General features: G+C 40.6%; 1 protein-coding gene across 2 annotated transcripts in view; it reads right to left on the bottom strand.

Annotated features, from left to right (window-relative positions):
• The window catches only part of SPOCK1 (SPARC (osteonectin), cwcv and kazal like domains proteoglycan 1), a 265,743-nt gene that overhangs the window by 182,243 nt on the left and 61,988 nt on the right, over positions 1-21,512 (bottom strand). Inside the window, exon 3 of one of the 2 annotated variants that reach the window (XM_032702920.1) lies at positions 2,245-2,253. The exons of the other annotated variant lie outside the window; for it this stretch is intronic. Within the exon in view, the coding sequence (XP_032558811.1) occupies positions 2,245-2,253 (9 nt within the window). The remainder of the gene's footprint in view (positions 1-2,244; positions 2,254-21,512) is intronic. 2 annotated transcript variants of the gene reach the window in all.

Raw genomic sequence — 21,512 nt, forward strand, 5'->3', positions numbered from 1 at the left:
GAGACCTGGAAGTCAGACTTTAAGTGGAAGGAGTGGGGCCTCTCCATGCCCTCAGTGAACACCAGGAGATGGAGCCTATGGACAAGCACTGCTTTGGGAACACCATGGACAGCCTGGAAAACCAGGGATTGCTCTCCTGCTCTTTGCCTGCTGGGTTGAATTATTCTGCATGACAAGCAGGAGGAAATGTGGGGTTTTTTCCCCCAGTATATTCATTGGTATCTATACTGACTTCATGGACAGTGATATTGTCCCACAGTAACACCAAAGACTATTATTCATCATTTATTTCAGATACATCAAAATTATCTATATTTTTTCTTCCCACCAGAATAGAATCACAGACTTGCCTTTGAATTCCACAGTTTTGTTAATACACAAACCCCTCATGGTTATGCAATGCTTTGTAATTGATGATGATGTACTGCTAAATTCACCGAGCATTAATCACTTTTCAGAATGTGCTTTCAGCTTTTTTAGCAGAATAATTTTTTTCCAGCAACAAAATATTCTTTTTTTTTTTTTTGCCTGCTTACATTTTTTTTTCCCAAGTTGTTGCTTTGCTGCTGGGTTTTCAACATCAGAAACTGTTAAATAATTCAACTCCCAAGAAAGATTTCTTATGCTGGTGGCATATGGAGCCAGTTTTGAAATAAGGGTTGGAAAGGGGGTTTATCTCAATTTCAGTGTCAAAGGAATATTTTACGAAAAATGCACCTTCCTCACAAAAATACCTACAAAACAGCCATCTCATCTGTAAACCTATTATTCCTCCTCCTTCATGCAGACCTGTTTAGTATTCCTTTTTGAAAATCGAAACTATGTTTATTTTAGAATGTGCCTGAAACCACAGTGAGATAACGTGGAAAACACACAAGGAAAAAGAGGGGGAAAAAAAGCCTGAGAAGTCCAATAGAGAAAACCTTTGAGATTTTCAATATATAAACCCCATTATTATTTATAGGAGTAAATAATGACTGTACACACATTAGAGCAATAGAGTTCTAAATAACTTATGCCAGTTGGACAACTTTCCTGGTTTCAGCTGGGATGGAATTAATTTTCCTCTCAGCCAAGATTTAGGATGAGAATCATGGGGAGGACACACTGATGTTTGAGTTGTTGCTGAGTAGTGATTACTCCAAGCCAAGGACTTTTCAGTTTTCCATGTTTCTTGAGGGAGGAGCTGCACAAGGAGCTGGGAGGGAGCGTGGCCAGGACAAGTGATCCAAACTGGCCAAGGGATATTCCACACCTGAGAGCTTCATTCCCAGTAAGGAAACTGGGTGAGTTGGCCAAGGAGGGGCTGATCAGAGCTGGGGATAATTGTAGGGTCTTTCTTGGGGTTGATTCCTCCTTTTTTGTCCATTATTAGTTACCATTTTAGTTACCATTATTATTGTATTTTAATTATTAAAATGTTCTTATCTTGACTGAGGGGTTTTACCCTTTTTTTTTTGTCCCCAGTCTTCCTCCCTGTCCCACCCAGGTGAGCAGGGAGGGTTGGGGGGTGTGAGTGAGCAGCTGGGTGGTATTTAGGGCTGGGATTAAACCACAACAACCCAAAATCCAGCACTGGAGTTTCACTTCAGCATCAACACCAGCAAGACCTGAAGCTGAGCGGCTCTGGCACCAGAAAGGTACAATTCACCCTGGGGACAGGGCTGAGCAGAAAACCTCTGTCACATTTAAATCCCCACCTAAAGCTCTGCCTTAGAAGCAGGCAGGGCTCTGTGCCAGCACTCTGGAAGGTGCCCAGATTTATAACATTATCCTGAGATGACTTTTGTTAGAAGGAGGAACTTCGAGCTCCATCATTTCACTGGAACTTATTCCAACACCAAAGCAGGACGTGGTACAGCAACACACACAGAACACTGACTCCAGGGGGTATAATTCAAAGTATATACATATTTATGTATATATAAAAATACAATCAGCTTGATCAAAGAGATTTAACGTTCCCATTCAATAAAACACCTTCCTGACAGAAAGAAATCTATGCATTTCTGAGCTTTCTACTGGGACAGATACAAAGGTGCTTCAAATCCCTCATGTCTTCTGTAATTTTCATATTAACATGCTAATTAATGTTAACACACTAGTAATTAACACGTATCAACACACTTCATTTATAGCAATATAAACAATTGATCATAAGAGTTCAAAGTGTAATATGAATTATGTTGTTAATACTTTTATTCACTCTATGGATATTTACAAGTTAAAACATGAAAAACCTACCTCAACTTCCTGACCACGGAAGCATTACAAATGAGAAAAGAAAAAAGAATGAAGTAAAGCAATATAAAATTATGTTAACATTCATCAATTTTCCCCTTGGTGGTCTTTTAAACATGAAATCACTTATTCCAGATGACCTTCACCCACAAATGAAATAATTTTCTCTCTTTCTTTTCTGCCCTTTCCACCTGTGCTGCCATGACCCAGTTTTTATCTGTGCACTATTAGCCAAATGTCATTCTATTAGCACCTTTCTTTCTCTTAGAGCACCCAAAAAAATGGCATTTTTGTTTCCTTTTGGCTGACAAAACCACCAGAAAGTGGTTTTCCACACACTCATCTCTACATACCTGATACAAGAGAGATGTAATTTAATTTTTTTCCTAGCTGGCTTTAAAAACTATTTATTTGATGGACTTTGAAGGGAAGGCAAAACCAGGCACGGATCCACTTCAATACAACAGGTGACAGCAACTGAGAAATATTTCTGATGAGCAAATATTTAAAAATATCTTTGCTCCCCGCATGGAATTCACACTTTGAAGGTTTTGCCTACGGTTCAGTGACTGCATATGACTGAGTCAATCTTTTAATTAACTGAAGGGACTCTGCACACCTAAAATCATGCATGAAAAGAGAAGAATTGATACAGCAAGCCAAGCCTGGGTCTGACTCCCTCAGCTCCACTCAGTGTCACAGAAAAGCAAAGTGTTGGCTTGGTCTCCATGAGTCCACTCCTCATGGACTCAGTCTCACACCACAAGTTAAATATCCAAATTCCACTCTCAGGAACAGAACTCTGACTCCTGCAAGCTGTTCCCAACCCCAGTTTTGAGGAAATCCAGAGGTCTGTTCTCATCAGCAGGGGTAGGGTGAGGTGAGATTCTTTCCTGCCCCCTCAGAAAGTCTCCTGCTCACCTGGGGTAGACAAGGCTTGGGCTGGGAAGGGAGAACCTGAAAGGCTCCTCCCGCAGGGAACAGCTCACCTGTGACACCCACCACACTAATTCAACTCCAAAAGCTGGGACAGGAGCTGTATTTTTCAGCTCTGCATCTGTTCACGACTCTGCATCATGGAACCCTCCTTCTAGATTTTACCCTTGGGAAATTCAGCTGAGAAATCAGCTGCGATCATAACGAATGAAAAAAACAAATATAAAAGCAAATATAAATTGCTAGACTTGGGCCTCAGTTCATTATTGCATTTTTATTATTTTGATCTAAGCAATCAACAGATTAGAGGAAATGCATTTTGAAGTGATATAAATCTGTTTTGCCATGTCATGCATAATAAATGGTTGCTTCTTAACAAACTATTCTTTTATCATTCGATACATAGGTGTCAAATCCAGCAAACTTAGATTGATGTACCATCAACAAAGTCAATCAAGAGAATAATCATATCTTAAACTAAGCATGCAAAGGGCATACTAAAAAGAGCCAGTTTGAAAGCCCAGAAAAAGTTTGTAACAGTCAGAACTCTCAAAGACCTCACTGATCAGAACCCACAGATGCATCAGAACTCACAGAGTGAGTTCTGAGTTGCAAAAATCAGACCTGGGTCTGACACAATCTCCCGAATTTCCACAGTTTTCTAAGAAAAGTCAGCAAATAGAAATTGCTCAAAGACCAGGACATTAATATGAGGCTGCTCTTCTCTCCTATTACCTCTCATATCACTGCAATAACAATACAGCTAAAAAAAAATGAAACTCATGGTAAAACTAAACATTTATCCTCTTTTGTTCTACCAGTTAAGAAAGTAAACAACAGCTTCGTGTCTTTCTGAAATATAACTATTAAAGTTACTTCCGCTAATCCTTCTCTATTGTCACTTTTTGATTTAGTTATTACCAAGGACTTGATATTTTGGAAGAGTTAACAAAGCATGATTAATTTAACACACAAACACTCTCTATACTTACTTTATTTACTTGTCAAAAAGAAGCTCTTGCGAGATGCTCTTGTTTATAAATACAGCCAAACATTAACTACGTGGGTTCATAAATATTTATATTTGTCGCATTAATTGAGCTTATAACTTATTGGTATGAGTCAAGCAGAAAGGAGATGCTGACTGAAAACATTCCCCAGAAAATCCTCCTGCTTTTGTACCTTTCAGAAGGAGCTCAGCTCAGTTTTCTCCCCCAGGGTCTGGGAGGATCCCCCGGGATTTGAGGAGCCTGGAGGGAGCAGAGCCAACCAGAACCTCTCATCACAGATCCCTCCTGAGGAAACTCCTACACAAAAGGAGTAACCCCGGGACTGACAGAGAACCCTGAGGGGCTAATCTTCAATCCCACCAACAAGAGCTTAAATTCCTAAGTATCTCCAGCTGGGATATTTATCAACCCCTCTTTGCAGCCTGCTTAGTATTTTCCTCTTTCACTCTCCCTTAATGAATAAACCTTTTACCCTCATAAGGACCAGCTGGAAAAAGTGGTAATTACCAGCTCATTGCTTCTTTTAAAATTAGCTCCACAAAGATGCAGCTGCATTTTCTGCCTCTCTACCTTGCAGTGGAGAAGATCATTCCAACAGCAAGCAGTGTTAAAGCACCAGCTGCTGCTTGCTAAAGTCAACCCAGCCTATATCATAAATATCTCCCCAAGGCCTAGTGCCTGTTTAAAAGCAAATAGTTTGTGTCAGCACATTACACGTAATTTATTTATTTATTTGCTTGAGAGGAAGAGAAAATATTTTACCCACTGAGTACTTCAGTGAATAAAGATTTCCCAAGGTGCCCAGACTGTGCTAGTGTCAAGAACTGTCTCCAGGCTCACTAAGACACCTCTAGTTAAGGCACCTCTAGTTAACACATCTCTAGTTAAGGCACCTCTAGTTAACACATCTCTAGTTAAGGCATCTCTAGTTAAGGCATCTCTAACCACCTCTCTCCCCCAGGAATCAGAGAATGTACATCCAAACAGGATGCTTTGGCTCAGTGAATTAGCAGTGCTCGTGCTGTGGATATTTAGTTTATTAATAACTATATAAAATACATAAATACATGCCCTAATAAGTCCTCAGATGTGCATCAAAAAGATCCTTGACCATGTGTTGCAATCTCAGGTGTCCCATAAGACTCAAATTCTCAGCACGTGGACTTCTGTTCAGCTGCCACTGACGTGGCAAAAATAACTTCTTCTCCTCAATATGGCACAGAATGTTACTGTTTTTCTTTTTTTCAGAAATTAAAAGAGGTTTTTGGTTGGCTGGGGGTTGGGTTTTTGTGCTGTATCAGGAAAGAAGGTTTGCCACTCCTGTTTTACTCAAAGACTTTTCCAGAAGTTTCCATGAGCAATGTCCAGAAAGTCATAGGCAAAACTTTCTTTACCCACGGTCACAGTGATTGAGGTGGCAAAAATTTTAAAAAAGAAATTAAAAAATGTGGGGGGAAAAAAAAGAACAATATATATTATCCCTGAACACACATCAGGCAAAATAAGAATTGTCATTCCTTACAACTCAATCATGAGGGCTTCTACATGGAAATATTCCAGCTGCTCTATTTTGTGCTTGGTTGTTTCTGTTGGATTTCTCTTCTTCTTTTTTTTTTTTTTTCATTTGTGAAAAGACAAATATAGCAAGAATTAAAAATATTTCTTAAAAAACCCCAAACTGCTCTTTGTTTATCCACGAGAACGAAGCCAGAGGGTTTGTCTACAGTGTCGAGGGCAAACAGATGCTCGTTTTCTCTGCTTGTGCTCCAAGCGGGATGAATGAGGGCCAGCTGTGAGCCAGGAGCTGCTGCAGCACAGCCCTGTGCCAGCACACGTGGCTCATATATTTGGGTGGCTGGAACAATCACAAAACTGTGTTATCTGGGCTGGCTTGGGCTGAAATATCTAAAAAAACCCCATAAAAATGCCTCGCTTTCAGTGTTCTTTGCTCTCTCTTTTGGCAGACCCGACTTTAGACCTACAATTCCCTTCTGCCTGAACTCTTCCCCTCATTAGCATGTGCTAAAGAGACTGTTAGCCCAGCTGGAGTTCAGTAATTCTCTCTAACTTCACTTTCACGAGGCTTTTCACACCTCAGTGTGTCCCTCCGGTCACACCGGGCTGTGCTGCAAAGCTCCCGCAAGCCCCGAAAGGGAAAACTCTGGAGCCTCCCAAGGGATGGACTCGCTGATGCTACAGCTCCAAGAGCAGATGGAAAACTAGAACGGGAATCGTTGATTCCCACTTTCCCAAACCGAGCAGCACCTATATAAAACATATATACAGCACCTAATGGGACAGGAAGGAAGAAGCAGAGCTAGAGAAAACTAAAATCTATTCTCCCTCCTCCAGGTGGAATTCCTTAAAGCAGCATTGTTTCTGCTCTCTGGGCCGACACCAGGCAAGGATTCCCAACTCCCTGCCCCTCCTGAGCCTCACAAGGTTCCAACCAAAGCACAAAAATAAGTTTTATTGCCTACCACGGGAAATGAGGATTCTCAGCTGAGAACCTGGGCTAGGGTTGGGTTTTTTTCACACGATCATTTGCTTGTTTTCCACTTATCAAAATCACTGTGCCTTTATCTTGGTTTATTATTGCAAATATTGGCGGGGAAGGGCCCCCTGCAGGGTCTTTATAGAGAGAATAGTGTGGTTAATAAATCACGTTCTCAATGGGGGTAATATTGAAAACAAACCTTGAAAGGAGAACTGCTAAACTCTTTCCACGTCTTAATTTTCATTCAAAAACTCGCATTACACACTCAGAAAGCAATTGTTTTCAGGCAGCTTGAAAGCCAAACACATTAAGCTTGAAGGTTATAAAGCCATTGGCAATGTGACTTCACTCTCAGTGCCCTTGTTGCTTTGACAGTGCAGCTGCAGGAGCTGTTTTTGACATAATCACTGTTCTTTTTAGCTGATCATTTGGGGGTTGTGTCTGGAGAACAACATTCATATAAAAAAATGTAATGCTACCCCTGCTTTCACATATGAGAACTGTTTTACAGTGAAAACCAATTTGCATAGTGATTAAATGCATAGTTATTTCTTGGTTTATTTTACAAGAAGTCTTCAGAAATTTGTTCTGAGTCGTGTTGGTTTTTTTTAATTTAGCATTATGGGAATAATCTCATTATGGGATAAAGTGATAACTCTCCTAATATCAAAGTTATAAAATAAAAGTTATGAATAAAATCATATTGATGCTCCACTTAGATACAAAAATCCCAATGGCCAAAATGTGCGAGGGAACAAACAGCAGTCGAATAAAATCAATTTATCTAACTTTGATATTTAATGACACCATTTTCTGAGATCTATAGAGACAGTTAAACTAGTTACCATGTCCCAAGTCTTTCAAATACTTATTTAAATGCATAACTAATGACTGGAAAGAGACTGCATGAACTATATTGGATTATGAGCAATGCACTGGCCCTGGGAGCACACAGGCATTTCTCTGTATTCCATTTGCAGCTTCAAGGAAAACCCAGCTCCAAGTATTGCTGAGAACAACCTTTGCAATGGTCGAAATCAAACCAGCTGTGCTGCTGTTGAAAAGGACAACTTTGCAGCCCTTTTAGCAGTTTTAGCTAATATTTGAAATTTTTTAGAAGTGCATCAGGAAGAAGAAGTTCATGGTCAACCAGTCCAGGACAAAAGCAGATGCTGAGGGTGTGAGGTGGTTGTACACATTTCACATCAGAACCTCTGTGAGCCATTACAAATGGGCAGTTTCCATTCCAGTTTATAATTTTCTTTTTTTAATTGTCTCTGCCATTTTGCCCATTCTAAAAAGAAAAACAAAACCAAAAAAAAACCCCCCCAAATCAAACCAACAAACAACCAACAAAAAAACCCCAAAACCAAAACAAAAAAAACCAACCAAATCAAACAAAAAAACCACTCCCAAAACCCACAACAACAAAAATCATTATGCAAAACTGAGGGCAAGTTTGATGGGAACAAACCAGTGAAAAACGTGCATCTCCCTCAAAGCTCCTCCCTTTGTTTATCCCCAAGAACTTGAACACCCAGTAGGTTGTTTGAAATACCTGGATCAGAGTATAAAAGCTATCATGGGATGAAGTTTTCCATAATATTTGGGGCTGTTTGATTCAATTATCACAGAGCCACAGGATAATTTGGGTCAGAAGGGACCTTAAAGGTCATCTCCTTCCAGCCCATGATGCCACCAACTACATCAAGTTGCTCAGGGCCCCACCCAGCCTGGCCTCGAACACTTCCAGGGATGGGGCAGCCACAAGTGAAGTCCTTCATGACTCAGTTTCGTTACCAACAGACTCCTGTTATCTCTGCCCATTTCCTGAAAAGTCATTGAAGATGCACCAACACAACTTTTTTTTTTTTTTTTACTGACGGTTCCTCATTAATTACAATGATTAAATAAGACTATTCTGAATATTAAGCGACTGATTTTCTGAGTCAGCTGTAAAGTAACAACAGTAAGTTACCTCTCATCAGTGATTCCTACTTGCCATCTGGCTGAAGTAATAGTATTTTAATAGGGAAAGAGTTTTTGGTGGAACGGTATTTCAAAGGATTTAGCTCAAACAATCAATAAAAAAAGTCAGACAAAAAGGCCAAAGAAACAAAATATTCTGGTTCAGGCACGAGATAACTAAAGTGCAGTAATGGCTCCAGTGGGGTTTAAATGCCAAGGCTGTGGCCACAGCACAAAGATTCCCATGTGCTTTGGCCCTATTTTATTTTAGCAGAGGACAGCACCTGACTACTCAATTTGTGCAGAATTTGTTTTTAGGAAGTGCACAGGACACTGTCCAAAGGCAGCTTCAGACCCATGCTGGACATTTTAAGCCCCAAAAGTCTTGCATTTGCAATGAAAAAGCTGCTCTAATTTCCACACTTCCCCAAGTCCCAGTGAGCAAAGGCCACATCAGCAACACTGGAGGAAGATTTTACTCCATCTTAGTATCTTCCCCTCAAGGAGGGAGACAGTGACCCCTCATACCCTACACACCAATCCCAGAACTACCCACCCCAAAAGCACTGCAAACAAACCCCACATCACTGTATCAGCTACAAGCTGATCCCCTAACAAACTGTGTCAGCTTTACTTGAACTGTTCGTTTCAGAATCATGTCAACCCCGTGAGCAGAAAGATTCAGCTGTGATACCCTGCTGTTACAGGAGTTCAGAAACCTTGAGCATTTTATTTATGCTTCCACTGGCCCTTGATTCATCATTTAAAACTCCTGCTTTTGCACAGAGAGAATTTCACCCAGTACACACTCCAAAAACAACATTACTGGTGCATGTTCAGAGCTGCTTAGAAAAGGGTAAATTAAAAACAGGAAATACATATATTGTATTAAGCTTCTGTAGCTGTGATCATGATGACAAAGCAACGTTCCAGCTAAGTTCTGATGGACTTGAGAAAACTAAGTGACCTTTCATTTCTTAAAGTAGCATGCACTGGGATCAAGGACAGAACATCTGAAGGAGTCTCCTGTAGGGAGATATAATGCACTGTTGAAGTTGCCAGAACATGTGCCTCTGCACCAGGGATAAAAGGTCAGTGTTTAGTTTGGCACATCGTGGAGTGAACAATGACATGAGAAAGGAAGATGTAGCAAAACTTTATTTTACAGTCTCAGGAACCTTCTAACCAAGTGCCTGTGGCTCTGGAGAACACAGAGCTTCCAGAGCTCATAAAAGGCCTTTTGGAACTGTTCTGCTGTAAATAGAATTCTCTTCCTGATCTCTAGACATTATAGGTGCTCACTGTTAAAGGGATTAAATCATGAAATGGGTCTAAAGAAAAATCAAAACAGCATTTTAACAAAGAATAGAACCTGAAAAAGCCAGTATTGACAGACAACTGAAGAGTACAGAAGGCCATAAAGAATTCATTAGGAAAAAGAGAACACTTGCATTTTGATCAGCTGTAATTTTACACCTGAGGTCTGGTACAACCAGCAATTTAATTCTAACAACTGGGAAAATAGTTCAAACTTGCAGCGTAACTAATCCCCAAACCTTAGAGATATAAAATCAGAGGAAAGGTTGTACCTTAGAGAACAGCTGCAGCTGCAGAATATAGAATTAAAGAAATGTGCTGAGGATCTCCAAAAACATGCTCTAATTGAGCTCTCCCTCCAATGCAGACACAGACACACCTTTACCATAAATTTCACACATCTATTAAGGTTACAATGAGTAAACACAAAGGTCATTCCCACAGCTCACACTGTTATTTAAGGAACAGTTTGAAATGTGATAAATTTGTTATAAGGTAACCATGAAACGTGAATTCTAATCGTGTGTTAACAGGGAAACACAAAACAAACTTCTGCAAAGAAACAAACAACCGAGGCCTTGCCTGGTTCTGACTGAATTACAGAAAGTCAGGAATGTGACTGCTCAGCTGCAGCAACATTCATTTAGATTATTACCTTGCATGGCATTGTCATTCCTGACATTGTATTTTGGCAGATTCCAAGAATGCTGTCAAGCCATTTGTCAGCTCAGTCAAACATAATATGAGCTGGAGGAATATTTCAGCAGAGGTGAACTCATTTTCACCCAGGTATTTTGAGCAATGCTTGTGAGGGAAACTGCGACCTGAAATCAGGAGACAAAAATCCATCTGAATGAAAAATATCCCAGAGAATATTAATATTAGCTGGAGGACTGGATAAATCTGCCCTGTATGACACTCTTCTAAATGTCCCAGTTTGTTTGGTCCTCAGAACACTCTGGTTAATCTGAGACACTGAGGCTGCCACAGCTTTACAGTGGGTGCTTAAAAGTAAACAGCGTGCACTTGTCTTCACGTTAGAATCCTGCAATCAGTTAATAAAATGCAAATTATTGTTTAATGCATCATTTCTTAACAGGAGGTTGAGAACCTCTGATGGCTGAAAAGCACTTGTGTGACAGAGGAAGGACCAGGCACTTCATCAGCTGCAACCTGCACAAGCAGGTTTGCAGGAAGGAAAGAAGGACACAGCTGGAAGGAAATTTTGAAGGGAAGAAGATACACAATAAGACTCCTGCAGTGCAGATTCTGACACCTCCACCACCAGCAGTGGAGGAATATTGCAGAAGGAATAATTCCTGCTGAAGATCCTGCATCTGCTCTGCACATTAAGTCCACGCTTTGCTTCAGAGCAGCTCCAGCCCCATCCCCTGCACTGATCTCCTGGTTATTGGGTTCACATATCTCCAAACACACCTGTTTTCTCCTTCATCAATAAAGAGCCCATCTCACATGCTCTGCAATGGGAATAGTGCAAACTGGAAACAACTGGGAGGCTCCTTCCAAGGCAGACCTGGATGCAAACGAAAACACTGATGAAGAAATGTCCTGTGCTCACTGCACACTGCTCTTGAGGCCTTCAAGGACCAAAATAGATCCTGATTAAACACAGGATGATTAAGAGACCTAGATCATGTGAGCTGAATTGTCGTGGGATGAGCAATATTGATGAAGGGAAAGGGAGGGGAAAGTCTGAGCTGGTGTGAGCTGAACCCAGAAAGTGAAGTACAACACAAAAGCAAAAAGGCCAAGCAGGGACCTTGAGAACCATCGGCCAACAGCCCATATTCTGCACTTTTGAATCATTCCTTTTCTTCTAGCAGACCCTCTTCTGAGATTACATCTATAGTACATCTCTGAGACAGACTGGCAGATCCTGAAATTTGCTGGAAGGCACCATTATACATCTGTAACTATCCTTTCAAAAATCAAGTGTCATCAATCATGACAAGAGCCAGGAAGAGCTTGAAGATAATGGCCACAATGAGTCTCACATCTGCTCAGAAGGATGAATAAACACACACCCCACACCAACATCCCTGCAGGACACAGCACTGCTGTACCCTGGCTGTGGTACACTCTGCAGAATCCCCTCTTCTCTATAAACAGGCTACAAAAAATGGAGCCTTTATTTCTTTAAAACTCACACTAAGTCAATACAGCTAAAACACCTCAAATACCCATATTCAATGCTCTGTGTGATTCTTTGTCACTGTAGGGTGTGACCCTGTGGACTGCTTTCCTGGCTACCACATCTGTGCAATTATACTTTCAACTGCAGCCTTTTGCCTTCTTTCACAACTCCCTCCACTTTCTGCTTTACAGCTCCTTGTGTCTGGTTCTGGCTGCTTAATCTCACATCCCTGCCTCAAAAAAATCATCAACATTTTAAAATAAGGCAGAGAAGCAAAAAGTAATTAATCAAAAATCTTTATAATTCTGATTTTAAGACCTTCAGCATCTTCTGAGTGCCTCTTGAGTTTTACAGCTTTTCTCCTCAAGGTTTGCATTGGCATTAAAGAGAGCTGCACAATCACCTGCATATCTTTGATTTCTTTCTTCAAGGTTCAGTGGTTGGAAGGTTTACAAACACTGTAAACATTTGTCTACAACTCCAGCAACAAAAGGAGTGTTTACAGAAGATTGTTAGCAGTGGCTTTTGTTCTGTGCCTGCTGCTTCAACTTCAGTATGCAAGCACCTCAAAGATTTCTCATTACCCGCGTTTCTTCACCTTGGCTCAGATTTTATTCTTAGTTTTGCATTCAATCAGGCTAAAAATCCCTTTGCTCTCACTGATCTGGTAAATTTCTCTCACCTTCATGCTGGTTTTCAGCCACCCATGTTACATTTTTTTTAGAAAATACAGTTCACAGTTAATTCTCTTCTGTCTCCCTTTTTCATCCCAATATCTGTAACTTGGTCTTCACCCAATTTTTCTATTTCCTCCTATTACAAACTTAGCCTGGCTGTTTGGCTTTCTGCAATTGGCATCTCCAATGTATTCTCACTCACTATCTTTCACTCTGGCAATTCTTCAATATGTTTTAGAAAAACAACTCCTATTCTGCTCTCTATTTCACTTCTGGCTGTCACAGACACACCATGATTTTTCACCGCCTGGCCCGACACATTTGATGGATTCTCACTGGAGTTTCTCTCTCCTATGTGTCCTTGATATCTTTAATTACCTCCCTGTTTACTTTGCACTCCCTGTGATAGATTGTATAAATCAGGAGAACGAGAACTGCAATGAACAGATTCGTGCAGATGTAAAAGTGACAGAAATGAGAGCAGAATATGGACTAAAGAATTAACACCTAATTTCTTTCTATATAAATAACAGAAAGTCATGGCTGAGAATTTACAAAGCTTCTTCCTAAGCTTAAGCATATACAGATTCCTCTCTGTCATCAGCAACAGCAGTGGCAAAAACAGATTCATGATTTGCTGATGCTGTAGAGAAAAAACAAAGAATGTTACATATCTATTACTTATCTGTCTTTATAATAGAAGAAAAGTTTGAAGGAATTTCCTGATAATTTATTATTTAGGGAGTGCTCACAGAATCTTGCCTTTCTTCACCATCCTGCCATTTGCAGACTCTTCACATATTTTTTGATAACCTGATGAACACTGATTATTGATACTCATCAGCTGGACAATGGATTGCCTTCCACTTTATGTTTCAAAACCAGACAATGGTTTTTAGAGAAATCTAAACCAGAATGTAGTTTATTTGTTTGAAGTTTTAATCACCCAGTGGTTCTGTGAAAACTGAGCCAAGAATTTACCTCTAAAAAGCTGGACATTTGCTACAACACCTCCCCTGGACACACCTCAACAAGTTACTGTCAATAAGCTCAGAACACAAAAACCTTCTCAGATTGTGGCAATTCCAGCATTTCCACACTGGTTATACCTGAATCTAGTTTCAGTTCACTTTAGCCAGGCAGTAACATTATATTTTTTTTCATTTAATGGCTTAAAGTTTCCAGTTCATTAGGAAGAAACCCTCCAAGTGTTTTTTATCCACAATTACTTCCCATGTGATATTTAAACAGTCGGGTTTTTACTTTTAAGGTGAAGGTTGACAAACACTTTTTGCTCCATTGCTGCTTTGCAGAGAGCAGTTCAGATGAACCCTCACACAAACCCACCTGCCCCCAGGGCAGGTCTCCAGGTCTCCTGGTCCCAGGGGCAAGTGAAACGGGAGTACTGATGGATGTGATGAAAGAGAAAGGTCTCTGCTCCAAAATTTTTAGTCACATAGTTTTACTGGCTGTTCACACAGCTGTCATCTTATTTTCCATGGATGGCATGGGAAACCTCAAAGGCAGCTCTGCCAAAGTTAAAATGGACCATTTTCCCCAAAAGACAGCAGCTGGCCTTTGTTTGTTCAGTAACTCATCCCCATGCCCTGGGCTCACTCTGCTCCAGCTCTGCCTGTTCTTCTGCCCTGTTCTCCACATGGCTGACCAGGCCATTCTCCTCTTTCCCAGATGAACAGTTCTATTGCTTCCAACAGTCACTTTCCCAGCTCTCTCTGCAAGCATTTAAAAATACCTTCCCCTTTCCCAGGCTTGCACCTGGGAAACAGTCCTTCAGGAGCAGCTAATCCCCCCCAAAAGCGACTTAGCCAAGTTTTAGCAGCTAAGATTATCAAATCAAAATGCTGACGTATCATAAAATCCCAAAATGCTCTTTGGATTCCAGAGATGACCCTTTTTTTAACTTGCTATATCTCTTATAATGCCAAAAACTTGCCTGGGTCTTTGGAGTGCAGTGCTCTGAACCTCCTCTGAGCTCTGAGCTACTCCAGGTATCTCTCCAGCTCAAAAGATTGATAGCTAAAATATTGGTTTTATTCACATCATATATATTCACCTGGCTGTCATAGAGTGTGCTTAGCTTTTCTGGGATGCATAGCAAAAAAAAAAAAAAGGCTGAGATGGAAGAGGGATAGAACAGGGCTGGATGTACCTCCAACTCAAATATGCTGCCAAAGCAAGAATCACACTACAGTGGCTGCCTTATAGATCAACATTATTTATTTCAGCTCAACAGTCAAAAAAGGTAATTTCAGGTTGTATTTGAGGGATGGTCTGGGATCCTCTCATCTGTGCCAAATTAAGATAAATATAAAAAATACCCTGTTCTACTTGAAACTGTTTTCTTCCCTTTAGAGTGTGATGACGTCCACTCCTGTGTGCTAAGCAAGCTCCTGATGTCGCTTGTTTACTGCAATATTCTCTTCAGCAACTAGAGCTGTGCACCCACCACACTGGAGTGGCCTGATGATTGATTCTGTGCCTAAAAGTGGAGATGAAAAAAATGTATTCTTGTTTATTCAGCTGCTGGTGGTGTAAGGAAAGTCTGATTACATGAGGTAGAGTCGGCAAATTTTTTAACGGGCGCTTAATTTTTGCCACGAGCAATTTTTGCCTCTAAAATACACGAGAACAACCAGAAACCAGGAAAGTAAATTTACTTTCATTACAAACCCTCCAAGGGTTTTAATAGGTGTGTTTGCTGGGGGTGGTTACTCCCATAACACGCCTCTCCCTGCTCAGGTTCCAAACACCCTTCTCGTTCCAGTGCCTTTCCAAGCCTCCACAAACACCCAGTGCAGCCTCTCCATCCTGCCCCAGCATTCCACTGGGATGGGGCTGATTCTGTTCCCCTGCTGCTGCAGGAAAGTGCTGCAGAGTGGCTGATGGATATATCCAGGGTGGGAAGGGAGGCAGCTTCTGCAGCCATCCATAAACTCAACTCATTTCAATTGCTGGCTGGCTGCAACCTCAGAGGAGCAGAAAAAAGGGAAAGAAAAAGGCTTTTTCTTTCCTCTTTTTTTTCTTTTCTTTTTTTTTTTTTTTTTTAAGGATATTAATTTGGGTTTATCATCTGCTATGGCAAAGGGAATGACTGGATCCTAACACAACCCCCAGGATCACATGTGATAAAAACTAAGACGTATATTTCCTAACAAAAATAATGGGACAGCATCAGGTTCTCTTTCCTCTGGAGCATCCACACTTGATCAACAAACAGCAGAGATCATTTCTGATGATGACTAACCTGTCAGAAGCGTGAAAAGGGAATTTGTTTAAAATAAATAAACCAGGACAGAACAGTGAATATATTGCACTGCAGAGCTCCAGAAGCAGCTAAATATTCCTGCAGAACAGATTTGCCGAAATTCTGACAGCCAGATGAGGAGAGGTGACCAAACCTTGCAAGCATGTGAGTTGAGGCTGTTTCTATGTCCTCACTCTGAGCTGTCTGGGTTCACCATGAAGTGGTGCAAAAATATTTTTTAGGGACACATCTTTTCCTTTAATATAGAGGCAAAAAAGAAAGAAAGAAAGAAAAGAGAGGCTGGCAGATCACATCTCCCAGACATCTGCCTTCAATATACTCAGAGTTTGGCTTAACTTCATTATTTGAAACATTATGTTTAATTTTTCGAGTAAAACTAGACACGTAAAATGGGTTGGGTGTGGGGAGTAGGATCTCTGCTAATAGAGGGAAGATCATGCTCCAGGGGCAGTGACTGGTGCAATTTAAACCATTTCAATAAACCTGCACAAGTAACAACCACCTGGATAATGTCACATAGCTTGGCTTGAGAAACAAAACTTTGGTATTTTGAGAAAGGACCAGTTCTTGTTTCTTTTAATATTTGCAAAAGCACATTTCAGTTGCAGCTGTCTGGCAAGTGAAGTCCTGTCTGCACACAACACAACTAATTCCTCAGGAAAATCCATCCAGCTGTTCTTATCAGAATAACCTACCTTAGAGGCTTTGTGAGCACAAAGAGTTTATATTCCCAGGATACGGTGGGGGATATTCTCTTTATGTGGGGGATATTCCCACTCAACCTTGTAGTACATCAATTCCCCTAGAGACAACCACTTTGTAGAAGAAAGAAAAGCCCCAAGAGGACCAGAAGTGCCAGCTGAGTGAGTCTAGAAGTGAGTCTAGAAGTGAAAAGCTGGTTCTGCTTCAAAATCTAGGCTATCTAAGCAACTTCTCGTGGACAATATTGCCACAACACAGGGAAGACAGCAGGAGAGAGATGATGGATTCAACAGTGGAGAAAGCAGTCCCTTCATCCCAATCACCATTTAACTCTCAGAATTTTCACTTGTTCAGTAACATTTTGTTCTGTACACCCAACAAAACAAGTCCCACTTGTGCTGCTTGGTTAACACTGCAGGATAGTAATGACATCACCAAAAGTACAACTGCATCCATTTTTCTTAGAGAATAGTTGTTTTTAGATCAAATACAAATTGCAGGGGTTTAGCCTTTCCATTATGTAATTTAATTGTCATTCCTCTCCCTCCTTTACACAGAAAAAAGATAAATGTCCTTTTGGCCTCTGAATTTGTATCCTTGAGGCAGACAAAGCGTGGATGAACATATTAAACACTGGAGCTGGTTGTGTCCTGGTGAGAACCAGTGGATCATTTTCTTTGCATCTTCTGACCTGCTATAGAAATCTATAGCACATTAATCATCTCTAAACTCAATCCCAGTGTGGGAGCAGAGTAATTTACTGTGTCTGCGTCAGATTTTTCTTTCATCAGACTTTTATACAGCTCAGTGGAAGAAATTAACACTTATAAGCTTAACAGGAATGTATTTCTGGTGAGGCCATGTTACTCTTACTCAAATGCAGAAATGAATAACTAAGTCTCTCTAAAGTAAGCATCCCTTGTATAATAAATCCTAAACTCAGTCATGCCATAAATTGAACTAATTAAATTAGAGATGTTTCTTCCCCGATATACAACAGATATGTAAGCACTGAGACAGCAGAGGGATGTTCATAATCTCAGTACCTACACAGATTAGCTAAAACTGACTCATTCCTGGATAAAATCAGTGATCAAATGGATTAACCATGTGCTGGAACTTTTGGAATAAATCCTCCATCTTCTTTATTCACGATGAATAGTGCTTCTAAAAGCTGTGTGTACAGCCTGGATGCTCTATTTCATTTACTTCCTGCAGAGTTGGTGGCACCATCTAATATACAAGGGACAGAATGTCACTGTTTTACCCAACTCAGAAAATTTACAGGGATGTGGCATTCCTGGAATCCCTGCCACTTTCTATATTCACCATCTTTTATTTTGCCTGGTGGTTTCAGTTCTTGCTGAGAGAGAGTATCTAATGATACCATAAGGGGTCAAGTCCTCATTTGGCTCTTCTAAAATTACTGAAGAGTCCAGCCAGGAACACTGGAAAGGGATGTCAAAAGTGCCTGTTCTTACCTTCTCTTCCCTTAAACCATAAGAACAATACTGATGCCAAGATTCAAAGTTAGCAATGTTCCTGTTTAAATAAATAAATAAAAAATGCTTAAAGTATTTCCACAGGAGGTTCTGTGCATATTTCACCTTCTCCTGCAAATCAAACCCAGATATCTGGGGGTGGGGGAAGGTTGGGCAGAGACCAAGCAGAAGAGTGTGATTTAACTGTGTCAGGAAGCTCTGAAGGCAGAGGGTTGGGCTGAACTGCAGGGATTGCAGCTTCAGCTCCAGGTACCCTCTGTGATATACACAATCCATTTATTCCTCATCATTCAGGCTTTCCATAAACAGGCAGGACAACCAGTTCTATATTTATATTGATGTTGCCATTGATACCCTTCCAACCCAGGAGGCAGCAGTGAGTGTCAGCATTAGCACATCAATATTCCACCACTGGCAGTGGTGCAAATTCAGAAAAGGAACAGCATTCAACTTCCAAAGTACCATGGCAATAACTGGGCTTTCTCACAGTGTCCATATTTACTGCACATACCTTGAAGTGTAACAGACTCATGTGACTTAATCACCAGCTCTAAACACATTTTTTTTACTGCTACTTCCCTACTTTAGCAATTTTCTGTTATTTAAAGTGCTGAATGCAAGTGAAACAAATACATGCATGAGCAAAAAAAAAAAAAACCAGTGCCTCTTCCAGCCATCAATACACGCTGGCAAATACACAACTGTAATAATGGGCACATTATATATTCCTAATGTTTCTCATTAATCAAATCTTGTTTGTACTAGAAGAAGGAAATAACTGTATCCAAATTAACTTGCCAATATGATAGCCATTAATAACACCACAGAGTGAAGACTCATGGAATGCAATTATGGTACCAAAGTAATAGTGGCACAAACACAAAACATGATATTGTTGATACAAAGAGTGAAAAAATATCATTGTCAGCTGCATATATAAAGGTATTTTTGCATGTGCTTAATCCTCTAATTATTATAATTCCTTAGAACCAAAGATGTCATAGTCCACTCCACAGATAGAGGGTTAGATGTGATTTGCAGAGAGAGGCTGTTCCTGGAGGTTTTTCCTCAGGATCCTGAGAAGAGTTGAGGGGTGGGTTGGTGTTGTACTTTGACTCCCAAAAATCCAAGAAAGGCTAGAAAGGCTCTTGAGTGGTGGAGGGATTTCACTGCCATAAGCCAACAAAGAAGGAAACAAAACTTGTAAGTAAGGATCATTATTTCAGGGGGAACACTAGGAGGGACTTGAGAACCTCTGCTTTACTTAGACAGTTTGTTGCACATCTTCAGTCCAGTTATCACAGCTTAACATTCCATAATCTGAGCTCCAGAGGCCACTTGCAGCCATTCCTGGGACTACAGATCTCCCATTCTCCAACATTTCAGCACAGAGCAGAATCACAGAATCAAAGCCCTCTAAAATCAGAGTCCACCCCTTAACTGAGCACTGCCAAGCCCACCACTAAGCCATGTCCCCACGTGCCACATCTACACATTTTTGGACTAAAAGAAGAAATAGATTCCATTAGTATAAAAAAAAATAGTAATTTTCCACAGCTACACTAGATTTTTAGTATAGTTTCTCAAGGATACAGTGTTTATACATTCCTTCTGTGTTAGAGTTTGTGCACAAGTCTATAAACCCTCTTCTCCAGCAATTTCTGAACACACTGACTGATTTTAAATCAGTGTGATAGAAGGGTAGGGGGTCTCATATATAACTATATCCCAACATGAGAGATGGCTGAGAAGAGAGCTTTCCTAACTGCCCCTAATAGAATACTGAGGGAGAGGCTGTGCTATGAACACATCTATTATTCATGGGCCTGATGCTCTACGAAAGCTGGAAAAGCTTTCACATGGCACAGCCCTGCAGGAAACCAAGCCTTGTTAGTTTGCTGCTCAGAGGATATTTGCTTATTCCAACCTTGTTATCAGTGGAAACACTGCAGACTTATCTACTTTTTCCAAATCCACGTGTGTGACTCGAAGGTTTTGGCGTTTGGCCACAGCTGGCAGGGGATGGAAGCAACGGGAAGGAGCCTGAGACAACAGCAGGAATGTTCCCCACTCCGTGACCACTCACTTCACTTGCCATGGCTAAAACCAAAGCCAAACAAGACTAAAAAGTGGTAAGCTTCTAGAAAGCTTAATTATCTTATAAATACAGTTTTACCAAGTATTTTAGGACTTAATTCAAACTACTCACGTGGCCCTCGCTGGAGGCAGCGCAGCTTTTTCGGAACGCTTTAGGAACAAGAGAATTTACTCTGTAGATATTCCCAGCTGGGAAAAGACAACATAACTCTCCTGTGCTACTCTGACACATGATAATCAGTGTCTGACACCCAAACAAAGGGCTCTACCAGAGGTCAATACTCAGAACTTTTAGTCGGGGAAGAATCTTGACCAACTGATGCTAAGATTTCACCGAAGGCACAGGTATCACTTGATAGGCCTGTTATTGCTCCTCTGTTTTTCACTCCTGCTGCCACAGTGGTAAGGGAGGAATGGCTGGGATGGCCTGGAAATACTGTGTCAGTTGTAGGCATTTATCTGACAGTAGCACAGAAAAGCAGTGTCAAAACCGGTCTGAAAAATTATTCCATGATAAGAATCGAAGATGTGATTTAAAAATTGTCTTACTTTGGGTATATGAGCTGAATTCTTGCTATAGATCAGTCAGAAGCCATGTTTTTAGGAATTCTTGAAGGCAGAAGGAAATACAAACATGGTATTTTGTGGTTTGTTGGTTGTTTTTTTTAAGAATATAACAATTTAAAAAGGAGACATTTCAAAGCACTAAGAGATGGATTTTGCCACCTTTCCATATCCCAGAACTACTCAAAAATAAAATGCAGTTTCTTCTGAGCAAAATTCCAGTTAAAAAAAACACATAAAAATCAAACAAACCCCAAAATTACATCATGATATTTATGCCAATAAGTAAGACATCACAAGTCTCCAGCTTTTCTTGGCTTGGAAGCTGAAGCTCAGGGTCAGCAAACAATAGCAGGCAGATTCCCACTTGTGGTTAAATGCACTCTCTGACAGGCTGCAGATCCCTGCTTTGCCTCGGAATTAAATGTTTATTTGCCTGTTGAAAACGTTCCAGTTTGCATAAGATACTTAAATATTGATTCATCCAAAAAGGCCAGACAGATAATTTTTCTATTGCCAACCAAATAGATAAGTTGGAAGGCAGCCCAAAAGCAGTGTAA

The sequence above is a fragment of the Chiroxiphia lanceolata genome, chromosome 15, assembly GCF_009829145.1.
Source record: "Chiroxiphia lanceolata isolate bChiLan1 chromosome 15, bChiLan1.pri, whole genome shotgun sequence".
Lineage (NCBI taxonomy): Eukaryota > Metazoa > Chordata > Aves > Passeriformes > Pipridae > Chiroxiphia > Chiroxiphia lanceolata.